This window comes from Physella acuta, unplaced genomic scaffold, assembly GCF_028476545.2.
Source record: "Physella acuta isolate Inbredline_101_S28 unplaced genomic scaffold, ASM2847654v3 ptg000250l, whole genome shotgun sequence".
In the NCBI taxonomy this organism is placed as follows: Eukaryota; Metazoa; Mollusca; class Gastropoda; family Physidae; genus Physella; species Physella acuta.
This window is the reverse complement of record NW_026731769.1, coordinates 179,606-199,017: the sequence shown is the minus strand read 5'-3', so window position 1 is coordinate 199,017 and position 19,412 is coordinate 179,606. Positions and strand designations below refer to the sequence as shown.

At 34.9% G+C, this 19,412-nt stretch overlaps 2 protein-coding genes across 4 annotated transcripts; both read left to right on the top strand.

Moving 5' to 3' along the window:
- Positions 1-236: 236 nt before the first annotated feature.
- Positions 237-1,783, top strand: LOC131938589 (uncharacterized). The gene is made up of 3 exons (XM_059296694.1): positions 237-442; positions 637-816; positions 1,010-1,783. Exons 1-3 carry the CDS (start codon positions 298-300, stop codon positions 1,039-1,041), a joined length of 357 nt encoding a protein of 118 aa, XP_059152677.1. The 5' UTR covers positions 237-297; the 3' UTR covers positions 1,042-1,783.
- Positions 1,784-11,291: 9,508 nt separating this feature from the next.
- LOC131938577 (N,N'-diacetylchitobiase) lies at positions 11,292-16,154 on the top strand. 3 transcript variants are annotated; one of them, XM_059296673.1, is made up of 8 exons: positions 11,292-11,465; positions 11,588-11,748; positions 12,937-13,068; positions 13,644-13,772; positions 13,974-14,217; positions 14,470-14,692; positions 15,478-15,621; positions 15,943-16,154. In XM_059296673.1, exons 2-8 carry the CDS (start codon positions 11,593-11,595, stop codon positions 16,022-16,024), a joined length of 1,110 nt encoding a protein of 369 aa, XP_059152656.1. In that variant the 5' UTR covers positions 11,292-11,465; positions 11,588-11,592; the 3' UTR covers positions 16,025-16,154. The 3 variants fall into 3 exon arrangements, with proteins under 3 accessions (XP_059152656.1, XP_059152657.1, XP_059152658.1); XM_059296674.1 differs by lacking the exon at positions 11,292-11,465 and having other exon boundaries at positions 11,626-11,748; positions 12,632-13,068; XM_059296675.1 differs by lacking the exons at positions 11,292-11,465; positions 11,588-11,748 and adding an exon at positions 12,507-12,782.
- The last annotated feature ends 3,258 nt before the right edge of the window (positions 16,155-19,412 follow it).

Here is a 19,412-nt window from a genome sequence, read left to right as displayed (position 1 = left end):
ACTAGACGGGTAGGACTAGACTGTCGTGGTAGGACTAGATAGACTGGTGGTAGAAATAGACTCAGGACTAAACCTATCGAAATTACTTTGAATTGCGTAGCCTAAATCCTAACTTAAATTCTAAGCCTATACTGAGTCCTAACCCTAGATATTTCGCATTGAAACGGATTTTCCCAATACAGCTGAAAAATGTTGCACTAATACTTTCAGAGAAAGATTATAACTTGCGAATTGTTTGTAGAAATTTAATTTAACCTTTTACATTTGAAATTTTCTTATAGAGCTACTAAGGGCATTATGAATTGGAAGGTTTTTGCGATACTGTCATTCCATTTTATTATTTTGTCACAGCTTAATCACTTTGTGACAATGTGTGCCGCTGTCATGGGCTTATTTTCTTCTTATTCTCCGCGATTCCTGAATGCAATTGGATTTTCAGCGCGTAAGTTATGTGTTACTTCTAAACTCACTTGTGTTGAAGATCCGATTATTTTTGTACACGATAAAATTACGATCAAAGCCTAAGTTTTAGGCCGATTTTATAGATCATCTCCTCCACACAAGCTCAAAAACTGGAGCTGCCTTTGAAAGACCAACGAGCATAAAGATGAAAATTTAAATTTAAATTTATTTCAGCTGAAATTATACCTAATTCTCCAGCTGGGATTATCCATAGGCTGTTATCTAAATCCAACCTTGGTGCCAGACTTTTTGCAAAAATGCAGTCAGCTGTGAGCCGCATAGGACGTCCAACCATTAAAACCCTGGTGGCATCTGCTTTAGTTGGAACTGTATTGGGATGTGTAATCCAGTTAGGTAAGTAGTATGGGATGTGCTGTGTGCATTTTGAATATAGTTTTGACATAAGTTAAAAACTAAAACATTGTATGATTTAATATGCAAGATGGGTTGGGCGGTTTGTTAAAATTTGAGTTTGTAGTTTTATGTTTTGATTGATAAAATTAACAAAGGCTCAGGATTATTAACAAATTTATAAAAATCTTCACAGCTTGCTACTTTTGCTATCATGCGATGCACTGAGGATTCCTGTGTACAGTTGAAGTGATGATTTCTTCCCGGTATAGGTTTAACTGATGCAGCTGTGATGTTGTTTTATTCCTGATGTACGTGCAGCTGTGATGTTGTTTTATTCCTGATGTACGTGCAGCTGTGATGTTGTTTTATTCCTGATGTACGTGTAGTTGTGATGTTGTTTTATTCCTGATGTACGTGTAGTTGTGATGTTGTTTTATTCCTGATGTACGTGTAGTTGTGATGTTGTTTTATTCCTGATGTACGTGTAGTTGTGATGTGAGAGAGTGCGTGAATAGAATGGGTTTTTTTTTTGCTCAGGTTACTACATTATGCCTGGGAGTTAAAGCCTAAACTTGGTTTTCGTGTAAAGTTAGCTGACTCATGTTAAATTGTTAATCCTTAAATCTAACGCTTGACCTTGACCTTTAAGTTCACTCACATTGCCCTGTATGATACATCATGTATTCTGATTGATGGACTAACACGTCTACATAACTAATGCTATAGGTTGAGTAGAAAATTTGTTTCTTGTATTGTGTATGTAAATATTTTGTGGTAGTTCTGCTAGTGTATTTATTCTACCAACATTTATCAAGTGTTGACCAAAAGTAAAGAGAATTTAATTATCTAAGTTTTATTCACCTTCTTTGTTCTTATTGTAATGTTGGATGGGATTTCCTCCAACACAAATGAGTGTTATGTGGCAACTTGTTATGCATCTGATTTCAGCCTGCTTTTAATTCCATTGTCTTTGTCCATATAAGAACAAATTACAAGGCATCAACTGTTTGATTTTGAAGTTTTCTCTTCTAGATAAGTTGCTGTCGGGAGCTATCAAACTTCTTTTAGTTCACCAAATTTGAGTGGATGTTAACTTTCTAATGTTTGTTCACCAAATTTGAGTGGATGTTAACTTTCTAATGTTTGTTCACCAAATTTATTTGATTGGATTTTAGCTTTCTAATGTTTGATCAACAAATTTATTTGATTGGATTTTAGCTTTCTAATGTTTGTTCACCAAATTTATTTGATTGGATTTTAGCTTTCTAATGTTTGTTCACCAAATTTATTTGATTGGATTTTAGCTTTCTAATGTTTGTTCACCAAATTTAAGTGGATGTTGACAAACGTCATAATACAAGTTTAGTTTCCGTTAAATAACAAGTATGATATTTGGTTGGCAAAATTGTTCCCAACAGGGACATTTGTTCCCAACAGGATGGAGGTATCTCGGCCAATAAACCAGCAGCACTGGCCATCCATGAAAGTAGGTTTCTGTGGCCAAATGTAAACTCTAATTGTGTTGTTTCACTGGGGACTGGAAGGTTTGAGTCATCCAAACTGACACCAGGGAAAGTCGCTCTCAAACGTCACTTCTCCAATTTAGTTGATAGTGCCACAGATACAGGATGCAAACACTTACATTGACGTAGGACTATATTTTTTTATTAAAATAAAAAAAAAGTTTTTTTTAAATTCAATGAGACTAATTAACAATGTGTCTTGTTTGTGTGGCAGTAAACCCTAGCTCTATTAAACCGGTGGTATTGTGTAAGACTATCGTGGAAAGAATAGACTTTGGTAAGACTAGATTGTTGTAGTAGGACTAGAGTGGTAGGACTAGCTTGTTGTAGTAGAACTAGACTCTAGTGGTAGGACTAGATTGTAGTTGTAGGACTATACTTGTAACAATCATATGTGGTGGATAAAACTGTTATTGTGGATTCTTGATATTACCATGACAGTACACTTCTTTGCTGAACGATATAACTGTAATATTATTATGTACACATCTTGAAGTTGAGACAATCAAACAATAATCCATAGCTGAAATAATAATACAAGGACAGTGCAAGAACAGAGTGACATTCTGACAGCACACTTGTCCACCTTACAGTTACACACCCGTTTATACTTCATTCTCTCCCCTAAATACCTAAGTACAGGCTGTTACACGTCCCCGCATTAAAATTCGTGCAACGAATTTTTTTAAGTACAATGTCAATAGGGCAGGATCATGTGCCAGACAACAAAAATTTCACATCTAAAAAAATAGAGTGAAAATGAATTCCTAATAGACTTAACAATTCTAGTCATAAGTTTATAATGCAGAAAAATGCAGCAGTGTGTGGTGATCATATCACTCACAAAATGATTTCTAGATTGCAACAATTGAATAATTTTATGACAATAATATAAGTAGATCAATCAATGATCAGAACTTTTATACAGTGCCACAAATTACAATTAGCTGGTTCATACACAGAACCTTAAACAAAACCAATAATGATTTCAGCCAGATAATTAAAATGTGTCAGTGTTTGGAAAAAGTTTTAAAGTGCAATGGCATTGTGTGTAGCGTGGAATACATAATGTTCAATAAAATAAACCGGGAGTGATCTCCCCTAAACTTTCTAGAATATTCTTATACAACACTACGGGGGATGGCAACTCGGGATACGGACAATATTTTTAATCCATTTTTAATTACTTAAAAATTTTATAGTGGAATAGAATCTGTTAGAAAAAAGAATTGCCCACCAAGTGAACGCCAAATAAAATGCGCATTATTGTGCGGGATATTATTAGTACTTTATAAATTCACATACGTTTTTTTTTAGAAATTAGAAATAGCGTAAATTACTACTTCCGGTCAACGGAAATTACTCAAAATTTGATAGAATGCAAAGCATTAAATCTTTTACTTATAGTTATATGTGAAATTTCATTTATCTATCTGAAATAGTACTCAAGTTATAGGCTTTTGAAAAATTGAAAGTAGAACAAAGTTCCAATTCCGGCTATCGGAACTCGCTGAAAAGTTGATACTGATCTACAAAGTTGATATAATTCTTATATCGTGTTTACAGAACCACACACATACACACACACAAACACATACACACACACAGACATACGAACAAGATTGCAAAATTAGGTTTTTCCTACTCAGGGAGGTGTAAAACGTCGAGATTTGCAACGATTTTTTTTTTGCACGATTACAATACTTTCTTTATACTTCGTATATACGAGAAAAGTAAAAAAAAAACATCAATAGACTGTAAAAGCTGGTTCCAAATGTCCCCAAATTGTTTTGCCAGGAAACATATTTTAACCACAATTGAATATTTTATGACATTTGTGTAATAAGTACAAAATTACTTCCGGTTTCATTAAAGTTAAAATTGTCAAAGAAATAATTACTAGTAATATAATAGTAATTTAGCAAACACTTTTATTTTTTATTTGGATTAGTAGAGTCAATGTGTTGTGGTGATTGGGGATGTAATATTATCTAATATATAAAGCTCAATTCTGTATGTAAAATGTTTGTAAAATGTTTGTCGTGGATACTTTGATGGATTTAAGTGTTAGATTATTATGGTCTAAATTTATGAGTTAAAAAATTACTATTGAAAGTCTTTAAAACAATTTTCATTTTATGTACTTAGAATAATAATTTTCAATTATGAACATTACATAAATATTTTTAAAAGTGTATCAACGTTTATAAAATTTCTAAAATTATGTCTGAAATGTATTTGCATTTTGTCCTTTAGTTCTCATAGCGTCCCTTGATTTGGAAAACACAGTTACTTCCCCTTAGATTTAAATCGGGGGAAGAAAGAATTTACTTTTTATTACTTTGTTTTGGTGTTAAGAAAAATAAATAAATAACATAATTAGCGGGGATTGATTAAGTGCAATGTCGTTGGTATTTTTAATACTGCCTTTTATTTATTCTATACACTGGACATACTGTTTACTAATTATTTTTTTTAAATCAATAACATTTAATAAGCCAGGTCCTACAAATCCTATATGTTTATTTCTTTCCATTTACTGATAAGCTTGGAGTATTATAATTTTGTTCACTAAATTGAAACAGGCGCGACCGCCGGCACCCATACACGGTTCGATTTGGCGCCCTGGGCTATCATGTGAGCGCTATGCTGCATAATTTTGTTTTAAACAGTGCGATAGACTATGGATAAGAAAGGTTACTATAGTCTTTAAGTTCATCAAATCTGGGCGTCCTCCGGCACCCCGAGCGGATGCTATTTGGCGCCCCGGGCCTTCCCGTGTACGCTATGGTACCTACGTTTGCGTAAGTGAGTTCAAAAGACTATAAATAAGTTGGGTACTATAGTAGTTTACTAAGTTGAATCAGGCAGTTACGCCGCACGTCGTCATGGTGCGATTTGGCGCCCCGGGCTAGACTGTGTATACTTTGAGTTTATCTTTGCGTTTGTGTTTTCTTTGTGTTTGTGATTGTGTTTGTTTTTGTGTTTTCGTTTGTGTTTGTATTTGCGTGTGTGTTATGTTTGCGTTGTTTTTTTTTTGGTATGTTTTAGTTTTGGTTTTGTTTGGTTGTGGTTGGGTTTGTGTTTGCGTTTGGTTTATTTTCGTTTGCTTTTTTGTTTGCGTTAGTGTTTCTGTTTTCTTTGTGTTTGTTGTTGGGTTTGTCTTTGCGTTTTTTTTTGTGTTTTCGTTTGTGTTTGTTTTGTGTTAGTGTAATGTTTGCGTTTTTTGTTTGTTTTGGTTGGTTGTGGTTAGGGTGGGCAATGCCAGATAAATGCTGATTACTAAACACACAAGTTATGGTCCTTTACAGATACGTTTTTCAAAATATTTTCGCCGGACATCACATCAGAATCTGCAGCGATATATCGAGATCTTGATACGGAATTTTGTTGAAAATAATATGGTAGATGTTTTAAATGTATAACCACAATTGTATTTAAAGAAGAAAAATAAAAAAATAAAGGCGTATTCGAATGTAGAAAAACAATGTTAATTATGCAACCGGAAAAGTGTTTATACTTGGGACAAGAACGCATTTAACAATGACGTCGCTTATTGTTTACACTAAAAGAGCACGAAACTAATGACGTCATCCGCCGATTTTAGAATAAAAAGAAATGAACTATTTCATTCAAATATGATTTAGAGCTTTGTACGCTATGAAATGTATACAATACGATTTTCTAAACCTAAACTTAAAAAAATATATTTTATCTATTTGAATTCTAGATCTAGAGATTCTAGATCTAGACTAGATCTAAATCTACGCAAAAACTAGACGTAGACGATAAGGCTAAGGCGCTAAGATCTATTTTAGATCTAGATTTAGACTCTATCTACTGTAGAATTGTTACGTCCTGGTTAGATTCGAATTCAAGAACGACTCGGGTTAACGTTCGGTACGTTTATTAGGTCTCACATATCACATTACAACATAGCCCTCGACCTAACCCTGCCAACTAACTAACCCCTGACAACCATTCACTCCAGCTTTTATACCGCATTCGACCTTGGGATATCAATACACAAACACACCGGGGTTAACAATATTCTAGGGTAAACTCAACTCACACACTCACTCTCCCCTAATTCTAGATCATTCTATCCTATTCTAGTCTAACCTACAACTGACCCGTAACAAGAATCTATTCCAAAAATAAATTTCTATAATAAACTTTTTCAGGACTTAAATATTTTATACAAATCTTTGTTTGTTTCGCTATGAAACTGTAAAAAATGAATTTGAAAAAATAGGCATATTCGCGTAAGTTATTTTTTTAAACACTTCTTTTATTCTCAATGTTTTATAAGGTACCTAAATAGCTGGAAAGTTGGAAAGATAGTGTACATAATACCACACAGGTGGGGCTGGATCGAGACACACCGAGTCAAACGTAATTTATTTATTTATTTTTACATGTGAATCTTACTATTTTAGACTATAAAAAAGGAACTACTTTATTCAAGTTTGATCTAGATCTATAGATCTACTCATCAAGACGTACGCTATGAAATATATACAACGAGCCGACCCGCGGCGTATCATACGCCGCTATTTAGTTGATTTATTTTCTACTTTTCAGTAATTCATAATTTGTGAATTCGACAGTACCAATGCTGCCACTGAAAATATTTGCTTTAAAACACTAACCCCCCTCCTTTTCTCTAACCCCGACCCTACACCCCCCCCCCCCCCCCCCGGTAAAGCAGCCTCCTCTTAGTTACCTCCTGTAAGTTTAAAATCGGTTCAAACTAAATTATCTGCCCCTAATAGCCGTCACTAAACCCGGCTCTACTATTTGTAAACATTAACGTGAGCACAGCTCACCAGACCATGTGGGGTGGGGTGGGGGTGGTAGTGATAGTGATAGAGAGGAAGAGAGGGGACTGCAAGGAGGCGCTTGCAGCTTGTTTTCTAACGTCTCCCAGAAGAGAATTATATTTATATAGATTTTATCGGTCAAACTAATACAAATTACTTAAAAACAACGTAATGACTATTGAATAGCCAGATTTTTAACGGAATCGTTTAAGTCACTTAATCAGTGTGTGCCAGTGTTATGTCAAATGTGTCGGATTTTTAGCTAATGAGTTATTATTTTTGCTTTGTCGCTAATATCGTTCAGCGTGTAGTAAAGCACATTGCGTTTTGACCAATAACTATTTCATAAATTATTTTTCTCAAACAAGTACATTTTAAAATTATAGGCCTATAATTCACGTGAAACGGGTACCGATGGCTAGTATTCATATAAACTCAAATTAATGTTAATAATATGCACATGAAAGACTACATATTTGTGAACACATTTGCTAAAGCAAAAATTCTTTAGTTTAAATCTTAATCATTTAGGTTGTCTCTGATTTAAATTCAAAGCAGCTTTAACTGGTACCTGACCAGAGGCGTAGCTAGGGGAGGGCGGGGAGGGCGGCCGCTCCGGGCGCCGACCCTATGGGGGGTGGCGCCAAAAGGGGTAGAGATTTTTTTTAAAAGCTCATTTTAAGCTGCAGTTTTGAATTATAAACAGTCAAAGTAAATAAATATAACGGCTGAAAGCCTTTGCATTATGATTTAACTATTTTGTACCTTGATTGTTTAACTGTACAACGTATATTCTTAAGAAACAGGTACCGGAAAGACGGCTTTCCAGCTTTCCTAGATTGGGGGGGGGGGGGGGGCGCTTTTTCGAAGACTAAATCGGAAAAAAATTCACATCGGATTAAGGAATAAATAACCGATATCACTCAGAAAAGAAACCCATTGTACTAAACTTTCCTAGATGGGGGGGGGGGGCGCGTTTTCACCGACAAAAAAGCGTGGATCGGTGACTAGATAACTCTTTTGACACTTGGTTGTCTTAACCTCAACGGGAGCCCTGAGACTGACTTACTGAACCTCTTGGGTTCGATGGAACCCACTGTTCTAAACTCTTTTGATTACTTCTTTTTATTCGTTTCGGCTTCCTAAGGAACATAGGCGCAGGTGAAACTTCGTCAAATCACTTGATTTTTATGAAGATCGAACCCTAATAATCCAGCCTCCCCCTTCTCTACTTCAAACGATTTCCTTCAGGACTTATTTAGTCTTTTTCTCTTCCTCTTTCACCGTGGATTTCATACCAGCACCTGCATTGTGATGTTATTTTTTTGTCTTTCTCATATTGTGTCCTAACCACCATCTTTTCATTCTCCACTGTCTTTAAGCTAGCTTCGAGCCATACAATAAAAGATATTTCATATTTAGCTATAAAGCATGACTGATTTTTTTTAAACGCATTTTATTTCTACATCGAATTAGAATGTTAATACTAATACGCATTTTATCGCTGAAGATTGTAATCTGAACGTCATGGGCGTCAGCTACTATCATTAAACCGGTTATTACAGTTTCTTCAACCAGAACAATTAGTACTGAATTTGTTGTTGACTGTGTGTGAGAAGGCAGCTCACATCTGATAAATCCAAGACTTCGAGCTGTTGTGTCCGTTGGATTCCAGTTTGTTTCCTCTAGCTTTTTTCATTATATAATCAACCAGTCAACGAAATACCCAAATCGTATTCTAATGTGTACACAATTTTGCTATTGTGAGTAAATTGTATGACCTTAATCTAATAAACTTATAATCCAACTATGTACTATATCACGACAGAGATTGCTCCAAAGATAAAACATAAAAAGACTATATTAAACGAATTAGCAAACCGGTTATTACAGCTTCTTCAACCAGTACAATTAGTTCTGAATTTCTTGTTGACTGTGTGCGAGAAGGCAGCGCACATCTGATAAATCCAAGACTTCGAGCTGTTGTGTCCGTTGGATTCCAGTTTGTTTCCTCTAGCTTTTTTCATTATACAATCAACCAGTCAACGAAATACCCAAATCGTATTCTAATGTGTACACAATTTTGCTATTGTGAGTAAATTGAATGACCGTAATCTAATAAACTTATAATCAGTGTTTCTTCCAGACTTTTTTCTCCGGGGGGGCACTTGAAATTTTCGGGGGGGGGGGGGGGGGGGCGGTAGACTTTCTTCGGGGGGGGGGGGGCGGACACTGTTAAAAGTATATATTTTCTATATAAATTATATAAATTTCATTTCGTTCGGGGGGGGGGGGGCGATAAAAAATTTTCGGGGGGGGGGGGGGGGGGGGGGCTTCGCCCCCGCCCCCCGAAGAGGTGCCTGGAAGAAACTCTGCTTATAATCCAACTATGTACTATATCACGACAGAGATTGCTCCAAAGATAAAACATAAAAAGACTGTCCTGAACGAATTAGCAACTTCTACAAATATTATTCTTCTGACATTACTGATAATTTTTTAAAGGATATTGCATCTTAGCGTAATTATTAATATTTTTCCGGACTGTCGCACACACATATTTATATACATATACATTTACATACACACACATATATATATATATATATATATATATATATATATATATATATATATATATATATATATATATATACAGTGGCGGAACTAGAAATCAAAGGCTCCCCCGCAAAGAAAAAACTAGGGCCCCCTATATATATATATATATATATATATATATATATATATATATATATATATATATATATATATATATATATATATATATATATAAAATCTATATTCTAAGTAATTTAGTCTACTTCATCTTGAGTTTTAATGTATCTATAAATGCTGGTCAAAAATATATAAAGACGTTAGCTTAATTCGTGAATGGTATCTCGCGTTATATTTATTTTTTTCATTTTTGGCTTTTATAATATCAATTTTGAAAACATTGATTTTTATAGCTATACTATTGCAAATTACGTCTTATTTAAGTAACAATTCAGAGAATCATTTGCTTTTTAATATACATAGTACAAAACTATTTAAATGAGCTTCGTGGGCATCCCTATTTTAAAGAAGGGCAATAAGTCATGGAAGTTGTGTGAATGTTACCTACCTTTCAAACTATAGCTCTTGTAGATTTTAAAATATTTTTCTACGCAACAATCTCTGCTATAGTAGACCGGTTGTTTTTTTTTTTTCAAAACCACTTTCAAGATGCATGAAAAACATAATTTTTGAAAAAAAAAAATGCATTGTTTTTTGGTCGGAACTGGGCCCCTAAACGTCCTGCCCCCCCCCCCCCCCCCCCCCGCATTGCGGGGTCTGGCGGTATGGTAGTTCCGCCCCTGTATATATATATATATATATATATATATATATATATATATATATATATATATATATATATAGGGGCGCCAAACTGAAAGTTCGCCCCGGGCGCCGGGAGGGGTCGCTACGCCTCTGTACCTGACTGGTTATGGACAGTAAAAGCTGTTGTGATATTTTGAGGAAATCAAAAACGTTTATAACTATAATCAATATAAATTTTAAATCGTAGAATATAGTCTTCTGGGGTTTGAGTTTTTAATTAATTCTCGACAACAGTCGCTATTACTATAACGACAAAATTGTGGCCGGTAGGCTGTTAGTGGTACGCATTTGGCGAAATGTTATTATTAGGCCGACATTTAAAAATTTTTGTTTTATACGCTTTATTTTTCAGTACGGCATTTGAAATTCATACGACCTGTTCTCAACTTTTAAACAACCAAACACCAGAGGAAGCCTTCCAGGCAAAGGAAAGACATATTTTAATTCCTTTCATTCTGGGCTGCTATGCAGATGCTCCGGCATCTACTGTATGTTGCCAACTATTTCTATTTCTCGTCACTGTATTCTGCACCTACTACATCGTCAAGTTAATGTTTTTTTAAATAGGCCACTAGGGGCCTAGTTATCGTTGTACTGCAGCGAACTCTAGCCCAACAAAGGGCGCACAGACTAGATCTATATTTAATTCCACCATCACACTAGTGACGCTAGATTTAGTACTAGTTCGTCGTGTAAGAATCTAGATTTAGATTATTCTAGGATCTAGACTTAGACTAGATCTAGTGTGCGTGCTAGATATTTTGGTTGGCGTTCTTCTGTTGGAAACTGAGGTGAGAACTTGTGGAGGGCCTGGAGCCGAGGATCATTAAATGTGTACAGAGGGAGAGTCTCAGTTTTGTGGGACCATTCACCTTCCCCAAACAGAGTATAAGTATAAGGCCTAAGGCAACCTGTCTATCAGGTAAATGGTTTTAAAATTTTGTTTACATTAGAATTATGACTTTTCAAAACTTTTTTAAAGTGTGAGTATTTTCTTACCTTGATATAGACTCTAGACTAGACTAATAATTAAATATTTTCCAGAGAAAATGAAACTTCCTGTTTCACAAGAAGGTGCTAAATTGGTTGCTTCCCCTCGGCATTCAATCATCCTTAGGAATAATCAAGTAAAACCTGTGTTAGAGGGTGTTTCAGACCATGAAGCATATGCAGTAGAGGTGGACCCATCCAACAAATCCATCCAGGTTAGCTAGGAGCAGTATAAAACAGCTCCAACTATGTTTGCTGATTTCATTCACCATTGCATATAGTTCTAATTTATGTCAATATTTTGAAAGATGTTTACTTGATTCACATTTTTAAAGTAACTGTAAAATGTCTAAAATTAAGTTATTTTTCGGATTAAAAGTGATTTTTTTTGCTTTGTTTACATTATTTAAATAAGGCAGCATTTACGCGTTCGCTCCGCGTTATGCTAAAGGGCAAGGCCGCATTTGTTCGGTTTACTCAGAGTTACGCTAAATCTTTACTCTAGGTGGAACGCGATCTAAAAATAATAGATATCAGGACTGCCCGATTTGTTTTTCATGTTAGCAGTTTAATGTTGACATAGATCTAGTTCTAGTTTAAGTGTATTATTTCTACACCTAAGAATCTAGATCTAGTCTAGTACTTGTAAAAAAAAACAGTACAGTGTCAGTAGTGTTTCAGACGATAGTCCTAGATCTAGCAGCAATCTAGCTAAATCAAAAAAAAAGTAAGCATTTTCAATCATAAGATGGCAAATCCAACCTGCATCGATTTATAGATTTATAGATTATATTATAATAATCCATGTTTATGGAAATTTGATTGGTTTTTCCCCCCTTGTTAGATTCCTTAATCATTTGTATTTGTTAGTCCAATGCATATGCTAATAACATAAACTGTTCAGAAGAGTGATGTTTTCTACAAGTTATCTATTCAAAATCTTCCTTGTTAAATTTCTAAGAAGTTTTCTTTTCTCTGAGCTTTTGCATATATTTTGCATATAATTTCTAGCATTGTTTTCAAAATTACATGTCAATTTAATCATTTTCTTAATGTTTATTGTAAGTTGAATCTAAATCCAGATGTTTCATTTGCTAGGTGGGGTCTTCTAGGCGAGGTCATGACCCTACAGAAAACTGCTTGTTACCTCTGCTGAGGTCGGCCTTTTCCTGAGGGTCTGGGATGCAGGTTCTTCAATGTTGAAGATTACAGAGACATACTGCGCTACGCCAAAACCAGACACATCGAGGTCATACCTGAAATTGACATGCCAGGACATAGCTATGCTAATATCAGAGCCATGAGACAACAGTTAACTAATAGTCTTCTTTGTAAATTCTTGCATAACTTTATGTTGTCTCCCTTTCAAGTCTTTACTGTAAGTAATCTCCCCTGCCCAACAGAACAATGAGAAAGAAGCAAAGAGATGTTTGCTGACAGATCCCAATGAGACAAGCCACAGCTTCTCTGTGCAGATGATGGTAGAAAATTCCATGAATCCTGACTTGGAGTCTACTTTTACTTTTGTAGATGAGGTAATCAGATCTTTCAGCTTTGTAGAATCAGTGATCTGACCTTTCACTTTGGTAGACTAGGTAATTTGACCTGTTACCTTAGTAGACTAGGTAATCTAGCATTTTGAACATTTATAGACAAGATAATCTTATCTTTTAATACACAGGGAAATTTAGCATTTATATTGATGATTTTTAAAAAATTGTTTTGCTGTAGTCTTTGAGTGGTGAAGTAATTCTGTTTCAGGGTATAAAACACATTTTAGTTTCTTGTTTTAGCTGGTCTATTTTTGTTCCCCACAATTCTGTTACTTTTTGTAAGAAAATATGGTGTAAAATTTAAAATCACATTTTGCTAATAATGCAGTTTTTAAAATGATTTACAAACGGTATATAAGTTTTAAACTTAAAAAAAGTTTATCTAAGAAGTCCAATGATTAATTATGAATAATTAAACAAATTAAATTTAGAACTTTAACATCTGAAGATGCTGTTCTGTTAGATTTATTAGATAGAAAACATTTGATATTAGGTTGTAGAAAGTGTAGATCCCTAAAGTTTTAGATAGTGTGTATTTATTAATGGTTCACTTCTAGGTGGTGAAGAGTGTGGGTCCATACAGCCGCAGCAAGTTCCCAAACCACATCTTGGTTCACTTTTGTAGGAATGTTTGGGAGTCAGGACAAGCATATGATGCACACAAACTGGCCAATGAAGTCTATGAGGTCAGGCATTTTCTATTTCAGTCATTGCTTGTTTGATGAGCATTTTTTAATGGTAGCTTTTATTTTTTAATATGTCAAATGATTATCTTAAAAAAAGAAAAGGAAAAAATAAAGTTTTGAAATAAATAGGCCTATTTACATTTTTTTTATTATTTTAGTATCTGTATTTTTAATATCACACATTTATTTTCCAATGTCCAGGTCATTCTGGCACCAGACACTCACCTTTACTTTGACCACCCATATGAACCAGACCCTGAAGAGCGAGGCCTGTACTGGGCCTGCCGTTACCTTGACACCCACAAGGTGTTCCGGTTTGTTCCAGAAAATCTAATGTTTAACGCAGATGTCAAGTTGACTGGTGAGAAGATCACTAAGCTGGACCTGCAGCTGCTCAGGGAGTTTGAAGATTTTACTGAGCTAAAGAAGCCGAAAAACATCACAGGTAATTCATTGAACCAAAATTATTTGATGGAAATTTATTCATGTAGCACAGTATGTTTATTTCCTGTTCTTCAAAAAAAAATAAAGGTTTTTTTTTTTAAAAAAACTGCCACATTTTAAAAACAAAAATTCTGTTAATAGAAACTTAAAAAAAAATTAATATCTCAGAATTTTCTTTAAAAAGTATTACCAGATTTTCAAAGAAAATGTACTTGCACAATATAATATGTGGGACAACTAAATATTTTCACAGGTATTCAAGGCCAAATCTGGACAGAATCTGTGATATTTCCACTCCTGATTGCCCTTGCGGAGAGGGCTTGGCACAAAGCACCATGGGAAGATGTTGACCCCAAGAAAAGAAAACCCAAAGAAGATGAAGATTGGTCTGTCTTTGCCCACATGTTAGGTAACAAGGAGCTCAAGCGCCTAGAAGCTGCAAATATTTTCTACCACATCCCTCCACCTGGCGCAAGGTAAGGAAAACAAAATTTTTTACAATTTATTTCATCATTTTTCAAAAATGTTAATGAAAAAGCTGATTTTAGAAAAAAAATTATAAGTTGCTTATTTGTGATTTAAATTAATTTATTTCATTGATAATAATGTGTTTGGCATCAATGTGAAACATCTACCTTCACTTAAACTACTGGGGTCAGGTTTCTAAATCGAAAAGTCTAGAGTTCAAACCCGTGGGCACATGAAGCTTGATAGCTGGGTACTGAAACCCATCTAGGAGAGACAACTCCGAATTCAAACAACTGCAAAATGAAAAGCAGGCTGAAACTCGAGTCAATAGCATATATGGGGCATAACACATAATACTTAATTGTATTGGAGGAAATCCTATCAAACATTGCAAATTAAGAATGAAGAAGATTTTTTTAAAAATCTACCTAAGAATCTTCAATGCTGACTAAAAAAGATTTTCAACCTGCGAGGGATCTGTAATTTTTGCGTTTGTGTTAGTGTGTAATTTTACATTTATTCCAAGACGCTTTTAGTGTGATATGTAGGCCTATCTGTTTACATTTTAGGAAATATTTCTAGTTTATCTTTTTTTTAATATACAGAAGCTCAAAGGCAAAATAGTGTTTTGCTGAGGAGAAGATGGGTAGATTTTACAGATATTTTCAGGGCAGTTAATATAATATACTCAGAAAACATCATTATTCATCATGTGTTAGGGTTCAGTATAGCTGTTTTCTCTAGTCTCTGGACGGTTTTAAGGAATGCACTTATTACATTTATGTTTGTGTAGAGTAGCTGAGGACGGTCTGCTAGAACTGAGTAGCTGTTACCCTGGTCAGCCAATGTCATACTCAGTGGACAAGGGTCAGACATGGAAGCCGTACTTAGATATGGTGGATGTTGGTTCCTATGATGAGGTGCTAGCTAGAGTCAGGTATGTTTCGGGGACACAACAATTAAATCTCTCCCTTTCTGGTAGCTTTATATTTGTTGTTCTCTAAACAAATATTTTTATTCATCTCAAATTTTAAGAATAAAAACTACATCTGTATTTAAAATAATGGAAACAAAATGTTTTAATTCATAGTTTGTAATTTTTACCTAAAAACAAAGTTCTTATTGAAAATGAAATATTATATCTCTTCCATTTTTTTATCAATTTTTCAAATTTTGCAATGTTGAGAAAATTAGAGAAAAAGATATTTTTATTAACGTTTGCAGAATAAGATGAACAAATTTAAAATTGTTTTTTTAGCTCCCACAATGGATGTCACCACAGTCGAGTGATTTCAATCCCCATTCAGGTGTACCCAGACAGTGATGATCAGAATAACTAACACCACAGGATGTTTCATCTGATGTCACATGATGTTCCATAGCACCTGCCATCAGAGGATGTTTGAATATTCTAGCCAGTAGCCTCGGTCACAGGATGATCCGAAGTGACATCCTCATGTGATGATGCAGAAAAACTGTGATAAGATGGCCTGACAATTTAATGAGTTCTACACAAAAAAAATTCTTTGTAGTTTTTCTTGCTTAGTCTTTCAGGTTTTCACAAATTTTAATAAGTAAGCAACAGTACTTAGATTTTCTTAAATTTCACTATATATTTAAGACATACTTGCAATAGACTTATTTGTTTGTTAGGATATGTAATGCTTAGAAATCAAAATTTGTTTTTAATTGTTTGCTTGAAGTTTAAAAATGCTTCCCATGGAACTATTGTCAAAATGTCTTTTACACTCAGTTTTAAATTTCACACACACCCATGTAGAATAGGCTTGTTCATTAGCTCTCATCAATAAGAATTGTCAGCTTTTCTACTGGATTTAGAACAAACATTTTTCATATAGAAATGGGATGCATAAACTACGTATTTACTGTTTTTTTGTATTTTGTGAATAGATCTTGTGTGTTGCAGTTTTGTTTTGTTACATTCCAATACATAATTAAGCTACCTGTTGTAAAGGTTATATCTTGTGTGCCAAGATTCTTTTTTGTTTAGTGAAATTTATTTTGCAATCTTAACAATTGATAATAATTGTTATTAAAAGCTCATGTAAAATAATTCATGTATTTAAGTTAAATATTACAGCCTACTAGCTAATTTCTGTTGGTGATTCCAATGATATTGTGATACTGTAGTGTGAGTGTATCTAAATGTGTTATTATCAGTTCTATGATAAACATGTCTAGGAAATTAATGCCATTTATATTTTTTTAATGTGTGAGTATTAGTATTAAACTATTTTTGTTTTGATCTCTTTAATAAATCCATTTTAAAGTTTTCAGAATCTGCATTATTAAATTATTTTATATACGTTTTATTTTCCTGTGAGTTTTTTAATATATATTGATCTAAACATCAAATTAAATCTGATGGTTTTTTTAAGATGAATTAGAAAATAAGATGAACACTAATTTTTCTTCCTTTAAACTACTTTAAAGCAATATGGCAATACTATGGTCTATGGTGATTCTATGAACAATAACACCTTTACCCATCATGAACAAATGAGAACTAGGACAGTACAGATTTGCTTCAGGATGTCTTCTTCGTTCTTAATTATGTATATGTTGGAGGATTTAAACAACAAGCCCAACTTGGTGTATGAACGGGACTGTGGTCTCCAGATCAGCGGGTGCCCCATATATTTTTTCCTTGTGTGGGGTGTGTAGGGGCCAGTGTTTGGATCGCGAATGGCTATATAAGGAACATTCTTGAAAGATGTGCTCCGTATTCTCCGGGGTCTTGCCACAAGGGCATATTTCGCCACATCCAGTTTTTAGTTTTTTATGCATATGCTGTTTTAGTCTGTTGTGGCCTGTTCTGAGTCTAAAGATTATGTATTGTTGTTTTCGTGTCAAATTGTAATATTCATCGTCTTTTTTTTTTGTAGTGTGGGTGTGTGTCAGGCCACATCTGTGTTTGTTTTTTAATGATTCTTTTGGATGTAGCGAGATTTCTTGTTTGTTTTTTCTTTCTCACAATTTCTGCCAGCTGGTCCGCGATCTCAATTCCTTGTATCTGGCAGTGGCCCGGGATCCACTGCAGCACAATTTTTCTGCAGGTATTTTTTAGCCTTTCAAGTGTCCTGAGCAGTGTTTCTTCCAGACTTTTTTCTCCGGGGGGGGCACTTGAAATCTTCGGGGGGGGGGGGGGGCGGTAAACTTTCTTTGGGGGGGGGGGGCGGACACTGTTAAAAGTATATATTTTCTATATAAATTATATAAATTTCATTTCGTTCGGGGGGGGGGGGGGGGGCTAAGCCCCCCTGAAGAGATGCCTGGAAGAAACTCTGGTCCTGAGTGATTGAGTATAGGATTCTGTATTTTTTTGGGACTGCAGGACAGATTTAGCATCTGTAAGAAAGACTATCTGACTATCTGGAGATTCAGGATGTTCTGACAGGTTTGCTGCATGATCTAAAGCTTCTATCTCTGCTCTAAAATTGTCGGATAGGCTGCCTGTGGCTATTGATTTTTCTAAGCTTTCTCCGCTTGGCCATTCAATAAGGACGCCAGCCCAGCCATTTTTGTGTGACATCTTCAGCTGAGCAATCTGTGAATACTCTAATCCAGGTATTGCTGGGGTATTGATCCTTTATGTGCTTATATGTTATTTGCTTTAGTTCTTCTTGATCGTAGTTGCTTCAGGATAATTGCCAATATCTATATGTATAATTCTCTTCTTGGAGACGTTAGAAAACAAGCTGTGAGCGCGCTCCCTACCAACCCCACCCCTACATGGTCTAGTGAACTGTGGTTCACGCTAAATGTTTACAATCGTAGAGCCGGGTTTAGTGACGGCTATTAGGGGGAGATAATTTAGCTTGAAACAATTTTAAAATTAGGGGAGGTAACTAAGAGGAGGCTGCTTTCACCGGGGGGTAGGGGTTGGGGAAAGGAGGGGGGTATCGTTCTTAACGAGCTACTGATAGTATTTTAAAGCAAATATATTCAGTGGCAGCATTGGTACTGTCGAATTCACAAATTATGAATTAATGAAAATTAGAAAATAAAACAACTAAATAGCGGCGTATGATACGCCGCGGGTCGGCTCGTTGTAAATAATTTTACTATTTACAACCGTTCATTCTTTCCAATTGAGAAAATTATGTTTGTGATTTAATCATCTCACATCAACAGAGACAGTAGAAATACAGTAAAAAAATACAACACAACTTATTCTCATCAAAAGGTAAACACACATCTAGCATGTGTGATAGTAGATCTAATTCGATATTATTATATTAAGCCTATGTGAAATTTTTTTTAAATGACAAGAATTAGCGAAGGTCTGTTTGTCTAATTGTTTGAAAAGGGGGAGAAGAGAGAAGTTTAGACACCGAGATCTCGTGAACTTGTGTTCATTCTATGTACTTTAGGCCTGCTGAACTCACAGTGACCCCGCCGACCATGGTGGGATTTTTCACCCACGGGATAGTAAACGTAAGCAATCAATCACGCGAGTGACGATGTTTGGAATTTTTTTTTTTTTTAAAAAGCACACGTTATGCTTCCAATATGAAAAAAAAAACTTAAAAAAGACACTAATACCGGTCGCGCTAACCCTGGGTTCGAACTCGGAGCTCCACGTCTATGAACTTCAACTGCCACACTATTGACTCAATGTAATGTGAATTGAGTGTAAAAGTATTTTTTTTATAGAATATCATAACTATCATATTATTTTAAACATGAATATTGTCTTCCCATATT

Excerpts from the sequence above, each read along its gene's own strand:
- LOC131938577 (XM_059296673.1), top strand. The coding sequence starts at position 11,593 with ATGAAACTTCCTGTTTCACAAGAAGGTGCTAAATTGGTTGCTTCCCCT. Across the intron at positions 13,773-13,973 it reads TGGCCAATGAAGTCTATGAG|GTCATTCTGGCACCAGACAC; the intron begins GTCAGGCATTTT and ends TCCAATGTCCAG. Across the intron at positions 14,218-14,469 it reads GAAGCCGAAAAACATCACAG|GTATTCAAGGCCAAATCTGG; the intron begins GTAATTCATTGA and ends ATATTTTCACAG.
- LOC131938589 (XM_059296694.1), top strand. The coding sequence starts at position 298 with ATGAATTGGAAGGTTTTTGCGATACTGTCATTCCATTTTATTATTTTG. Across the intron at positions 443-636 it reads TGCAATTGGATTTTCAGCGC|CTGAAATTATACCTAATTCT; the intron begins GTAAGTTATGTG and ends AATTTATTTCAG. Across the intron at positions 817-1,009 it reads GGGATGTGTAATCCAGTTAG|CTTGCTACTTTTGCTATCAT; the intron begins GTAAGTAGTATG and ends AAATCTTCACAG.